Here is a 6,555-nt window from a genome sequence, read left to right on the forward strand (position 1 = left end):
TCTCTACTGGAACCGCAGGGCTCCTGTGGTGGTCTGCTTCACTTTAGTAGGGCATGTCTCAGAGAATATACAGCTTTTTTTTTTTTTTTTTCATAGCAGCACTGGATGTTGTAGTTTGTCTTTCAATGGACTGTTGGCAGGTTTTATTTTTAAGAGCAGTTTTTGAAGTGGAGGCTCTTCTTGCATGGCGGAGGACTCGCTCTAACCTCTGCCCCTCTTGTGTTCTGGCTCTTTACAAGCGCAGGTTTCCCTATAGCCGGTTGGTTTTAGCTGTGGTGCGGCGAGGAGAGCGTCCTGGGTCGTTGAGGCGGCGACAGTCTGAGGCGAAACCTGTCAGGGTGATTAGTAACCTTTTCTTTTGCTTCCAAGGATTGTTTCTAGGTTTTGTGGGGTGTTGCTAGGCATTCATATTTTCAGTACCAGAAAGCCACAATTACACACATCTCTGAGGGTGTACAGTGTTGTTAGTCATATCACAGTGGTTAAATAGCCTAGGCTTTATTTTATGTTTTCTGTTGATCTGGCTTTCTCGTCATTTACACTGATTAAATAATGTAGTCTGGAATCGTAGCTGGGATTTTTTTCTTCTGTTTTGTTTTAATATTCATTCCTGTTAGATTACTACCAATAATATACTAGCTGTTTTTTGATTTTGAACAGATTTTGGGAGATGGGATGAAAAAGAAAAAAAAAAAAAGAAGAAAAATAGATGTGCCTGTTTGGTCGAGCAGAATGATGGACTGAGTAAACCGGGTGTGAAAATCCAATGAGAAAACTTGTTCTGCCCTTTTGGGACGGAGCACAACAGAGGGGCATTCAGCACCATCCAAAAGTGTGGATCAGGTGATGAAGGATTTTAACTCTGGTCAGATTTGTGCAGAACCATGGCAATGTTTTCTTTTTTCTTTTTTTTGTCCGATCTTGTTAACAAAGTAATTGCGAAGCATTTTGCAAAGGCGATCCAGTAGGTACTACACTTCATATAGCACTAGACTTTTAAATAGTGGTTTTTATCTGGATCCATTTCTTCTTGACTGCATTTCACTGTTTGGGAGATTCCTTTTGTTTCCTCGGTAGGTGACATCCCTCGCGTCCTACATTTCCCACAGGCCAAAAGGTCCCAAACACCTCAAGGTAACTGGTGACTGTGCGCCGGACAGACATACGATCCATTGTTTGACACACCTTGTGGATCCACGTCTCTCCGGTAACAGCCATGCTTTTGTTTTGAGTTGTGAGTGAACTGTATTGCTGAGCAACCTGGATCTGAGCAATAAAAAATATTTGGGGGAAAAACAAAAACACACCTTGTTTTATTATTTTTCAAAGTCTTCAAAACTTGTCAATAAGAATTGTGGTGGCAGAGTTTACAGCACATTCACACAGTCCCGGGTGAAACGGTTCGCTGTGAAGAATCCACGATACAAAACAACTCACTTGCTCACAGAAATATATTTCTTGTGTGCACTAGGATTCTTACTGATTGATCATTGTTGTGCGTTGTTCTTCCTGCAGTTGCGTGGATTCTTCAGTACTTTTGAAATAAGTACAATCTCTGGTGAGTTGTACTTCTTGATCATACAAAAGAAAACAGTGGGAAAACGACACTCCCAGGTACTGTTCAAAACACATACAAAACCTAAAAAGGAGGATTTTGGTAGAAGAAGGGAAGTTTAGTGTCGCCCCAATAAAATGCACAATCAATCACTTAAAAAAAATAAAAAAGATCCAGCAGAATATTTTGATATAACATTTAGACCTGAACATTTAGCCACAACAAGCTGGTTATTCACAATCGCTCCTAAACAAGCTCAAAACGGAAAAGATAGGAAAAATAACCCAAATGTCAAAATGGAAAAAAAATTAAAATAAAAATTCTCTGTGCACTGATTATCTGACAAAAACACTTAACTTATATAAACTCAACAAAAAGAGGGAAAATAAATCTAAAGCTTTACAAACATGAAAGAGTCCTTACCATTTACACAATCTTTACAAATGTCCAGGTTGGAGGTAGACGTTTTAAAATACTGCACAGCAGGCACTTTGGACACCGGCGCTTTAAATCACGAGGGCGACGGCATATTTTCCTGTTCGGCCCTCCTCTTCAGAATAACTGTGCATTCATACATCTAAAAACACATTCTGGAAGTGCCAAATTTCCCCGGAGCTTTTCAGAGAAGAGACAGTCCCTCTCCCTCTCCCGATGGCTTCAGAAAAGTAAGGAAACTTGAACAGCCACCAGCTGAAATACATTCGCCTTCGCGGGAAGAAGGCATCAGAAGGCCGATACGTGAACGCGCTCCCTGAATAAATCACTGGGCCTTCTTGTCTGCGACGAGTCCGTTCTGCGACCGGACGTCCAGTTTGAGACGCTTCTGACTGAAGCGGCGGATGAGCGTGCCGGGCAGCAGAGCCATGCAGGCGACGGCCAGCAGCTGCAGGAGCCGCTCCCAGGAAAACAAGTCATCCAGCGACGACACCTCGGACAACATGGCGCCCGTCTGGACGCAGATGAAGTTGTAGGGCAGGAGGCCTGGCGGGGCAGAGCAAGCAGCGGTCAGACTCGGCGTGAGACAGAAGTTCCCGGAGCGACAGGTTCTGGGATTTTCACACTAAATCAGAACAACAAACTCAATAAACTATTTTGTAGCGGCTGCACTTAAAAGTCATAAAGTCAATTTAGATATCATCAAACACATGAAGTGATTGATGACACCAGATTGGTGACGCATGAGCTGGTGGACCAGCCTGTTCTCACTCTGCAGGACGTCAAGACAGTGAAAGCAGCTGGGATTTTCTCTGTAAAAGTGCCTTGACATGACTATTTTATTCAGCGCTACATAAACAAAATGGAATGGGAGAGATGGATATGTTCAACATATACTTGTCTTCTAGTGTTGGGAGCACCCAGAGGATGCGTCGTACATTTTCATGGGAAAAAAAAGGCGTCTCTTATGTGAGTTTACATTCTTCTACTTCGCAAGATGGAGCAACAGGACAGGACAGGACCCCCCCCCCCCCAGGGAGGGAGAGTCCACCTTATGTCATCACTGAGTGTGAGATCTCTCTCTCTTGCTGCAGTGGATACGTTCAAGGTCTGAAGTCTGTTTACAGCAGAGATAAGCGCAGACATCTGCTGCTCAATATAAAGGATTATCAAACCTGCTGAGCTTGCTTTAATTATCAAGCGCTGCTCCTGGCACCGACTCGTGCAGAACATAAACGTCCCAATCGAAATGGACCAACGTCCCAGTTTGTTTGGAAGGAAACTCAAAACTGTGAGCCGCCGCAGCAGCACACCTTCTAGTACTAACGTGTTGAGGGTGGACGACCCGTGCTTACCGATCAAGACGGCGCAGAAGAAGAAAGTGATGGGGATGTTGACTATCGGTGCCGACATGTTGAGAAACCAGTTGGGAGTCATGGGAAAGAATCTGAGAAAGAGCAAGAAAAAGAACAAGCAGTCCTGATTCTCCTCCACCTGCAGGAGATCAACAGGAAAGGAGAGAATCTGGTAACTCGGCTTATCCGTGGGAACATGAGACTGGTTTTTGTCCCCCCTCCCCCTCTGAGTTACAATAAATGTAAACACCCATACAGACAATATGGAGAAATGTGATGGAGAAGATGTGGCAGAGCACTTTAGGAGCTAACTTCGTTTGACACTCCAAGGCTTGAAAGATATAAAAAAATAAAATAAAAATCCAGATGGTGAAAAACAACAACAACAGGGAGAAATGTTTGTTCCAGCTCCTCTCCCTCGCTCGGCGCCGGAGCCAAGTTTTCAACATCAGTTGTCTTTCACTGCACACATCAATCAACGTTTCCCACGTTTGGGACCAAAATAGACGAATGATGAATCACGTTCTATGAGCGGAGTGCATTCGAGTCCATAAGACATTCTGCCAGTGAAAACTACAGCTGTACAGCGTGACGTCTGGGAAACTAGAAGAATTGTTCTCATGAGTGCATTTCTATTTTTTTCTTTCTTCTTTTAAACCCTAAGTCACTGTGAAGAGTTTTGGAAGGACACTCAATCTAGTCACCCTGAGCGAGGACCTCTTCTCGAAGGCGGCACGGACCTACCTTTTTCTGGAGCATGGAGACTTTATCGGGGAAGAGGTTCACAATGTAATGCTTTCCAAAGGCCTGGGAGAGAAGGTAGCACATGGTGGAGCCCACGGTCGTGAGCGCACAGGCAAGAAACAGGCCTTGATACGGTCCAAACAGAGCTCCCGCCAGAATGTTCTGCAACATGAAAAGTGGAGAAGAGAGGCCTGCGTTGGTGCACACATCCCGGCGCGCTGAGTGATAATCAGCTCCGACGCGCCGCAGTGTGACGGCGGTCGTGGTGATCTTGGATTTGAAGTGTGAAGCAAGCTTGTGGTCTGGGTCTTTATCTCGTGCTGAACGAAGACGAGCGCAGAAACAAATCGGACTTCCGGCTCTCATTTACATTAACGGAATATGTCTGTGTGCTTTCAGCATGAGGGACAAGCCACACGCCACATGCATGCCACGCGTCTTTATTTAAATTCCTCTCCGTGTTGCCTGCGAGCCCAATCACAACACCGATTTGGAAACTTTCAATCAATGTGTCAATGTTTTTCACTTCTGTAAAAAACACCTGCATTTTGCCGGTGACCAATTGTTATGCATAAAGAAAATAATAGAAAAATCACACTAATTAAGACATGATATAATTTAAGACGTCAACCATAAGCGAGAACTGGCCTTTTCATCAAGTTCAGCACCGACGACATTTATTTACTGTGGCTCTTTACCAGGAAGGAGGATCCAGGAATGGCAAACGACTGCTTGTAGAGATAAGCACTGCAGAAGAGAAGCAGGACGTAGCCCGTGTGCTCCGTCTTGTAGAATTGTAGGAGCTCAGCCAGTTCCCGCAGCTCCTCCAAGTCCGAAGGGAACTTTAACCTGTGCAGACACCCAGACCTAAGTTGGTCAGATTGTTCACAAACTGTACCATGAGTAGCATTCAGGACTGAAGAGGCGACTGAAACGTTTGGGTTTCATCAGTTGGTGAGATGATGCGGCGCTGATTAGACTCCAGGTTTGTTCATTTCTCACTCCAATGAGCTATTTTGGAAGCAGTTACCTTTGTTTCACTTCAAACATGGAGTTTAGACTGGCTCAGGTCATCCTGGAACATCTTCTGCTATAGTTTTAGGCTGTTGAGAGACCCTTTTTTACTGCACTGAACACACCTAGTTTTCTCACTCCATACATCATATAAATATATTGTACTATGGAAATGGGAGTTTGTGATCTGTGCTTCTTTTCTCCATCACGCCTTCAATAAGGAGATTTTCACTTGCCAACTACAAACACAGCAGGATTCCACCACCTCTTGTCCAGCAGAGGTTTAATCTGAGGGCTTTTCCCTTTACCACAATCACTAATACTTGATCATATGAGATTGTTGTTGTTGTTTTTTCTTTCTCTCTGTAGAAATGTACTGAAAATGCCATGTTCTAAGCAGGTTACATAAATAAACTTGTATAACCATAGTACTGTGTTTTACACAATGAGAAATTATATTTGAAAACAAAAGGCCAAACAACTTCAGAAAACGAGAAATATTCAACTTTAGCAAGTAAACCTTTAACAAAAACACAAATGATAGCCAAGAAATTGGGAATTTGTGTATAAAAACAAATATTTGGAGCTAATACAAAATTCAAACTTCAAAAAAGAAGAAAAAAAAAACTAAACAAAAAGAGACACAAATGGGTAATAAAGGGTTAGGGTTAGGGTTATATGAAGGGAACACACAATGATGGGTTCCCTCCTGATAGCCAGTCATGTACTCAACATTAATGATAAAAGATTGATTATCGGCTGGCCGATTAAATTATGCAAACATACCAACAATCCCGCAGTAAGTATAAACTAGTACAACATGTTGCAGGAATAAACAGAGCGACGGAGGCGAGCAGCTCACCTGCTGGGCTCCTCTGAAGCTTCCCCCGGCTCCTCCAGCTCCACATGTTCGGCCTCGGCAGCCGCAGCAGGACGCCTCCGCGGCCCCGCCGGGAGGTACAGGGACAGCAGGTACAGGTACAAGCTGGCTGCGGCTACGACAGCGGCTAACCCGACGAGAGAGCGCATATTCCTCAGTTGGTAGGCTCCCTTCACCTCCCTGGAGCGGCTGTCAACTGGAAGAACAAAAACACAACACGGTCACCCGCCGCAGTGACGTCACGTCCTCTTGGCAATAGAGACCAATTATCGCGGTTTCAGTTGAAAAATAAACATTTTGAATTCATTGAAAAAAAATCCATTTCATGTTTGAATATAAAAATAAGCAACATGTGAACAAAACAAACAAACAAAAACAATGATTTTGGATAAAGAATCAGAAAAAAAAGTCAGCTCCAGGCCGGTAGGGGGCAGTCATGCTTTAACAAAGAAAACTTGTCTGTTTAGCGTGATCCTTGTGTTGCCAGATTGGACAGGTTTCCGCCATATTTGTATTGATAACAAGAAAAAACAATGGCACGCAGGGGGAGTGGTTAGTAAAAATATTTCAGA

General features: G+C 43.8%; 1 protein-coding gene across 2 annotated transcripts; it reads right to left on the reverse strand.

Annotated features, from left to right (window-relative positions):
* Positions 1-919: 919 nt before the first annotated feature.
* Positions 920-6,240, reverse strand: tmem41aa (transmembrane protein 41aa). Of its 2 annotated transcripts, none has more exons than XM_080477933.1 (5): positions 5,966-6,240; positions 4,788-4,938; positions 4,090-4,251; positions 3,346-3,484; positions 920-2,536 (listed from the first exon to the last, which is right to left on the reverse strand). In XM_080477933.1, the coding sequence occupies exons 1-5, from the start codon at positions 6,130-6,132 to the stop codon at positions 2,316-2,318; spliced, it is 840 nt and encodes a 279-aa protein (XP_080334059.1). In that variant the 5' UTR covers positions 6,133-6,240; the 3' UTR covers positions 920-2,315. The 2 variants fall into 2 exon arrangements, with proteins under 2 accessions (XP_080334059.1, XP_080334058.1); XM_080477932.1 differs by having other exon boundaries at positions 4,788-4,956; positions 5,966-6,164.
* Positions 6,241-6,555: the final 315 nt, after the last annotated feature.

Source organism: Lipophrys pholis, assembly GCF_963383615.2.
Source record: "Lipophrys pholis genome assembly, chromosome: 13".
NCBI lineage: Eukaryota > Metazoa > Chordata > Actinopteri > Blenniiformes > Blenniidae > Lipophrys > Lipophrys pholis.

What these genes read in the sequence shown, in the direction of transcription:
- tmem41aa (XM_080477932.1), bottom strand. Translation starts at nt 6,132, where the DNA reads ATGCGCTCTCTCGTCGGGTTAGCCGCTGTCGTAGCCGCAGCCAGCTTG. An exon ending in GCTTCAGAGGAGCCCAGCAG is followed by an intron (nt 4,957 to 5,965) that starts GTGAGCTGCTCG and finishes TGACCAACTTAG; the next exon opens with GTCTGGGTGTCTGCACAGGT. An exon ending in TTCCTGGATCCTCCTTCCTG is followed by an intron (nt 4,252 to 4,787) that starts GTAAAGAGCCAC and finishes TTCATGTTGCAG; the next exon opens with AACATTCTGGCGGGAGCTCT.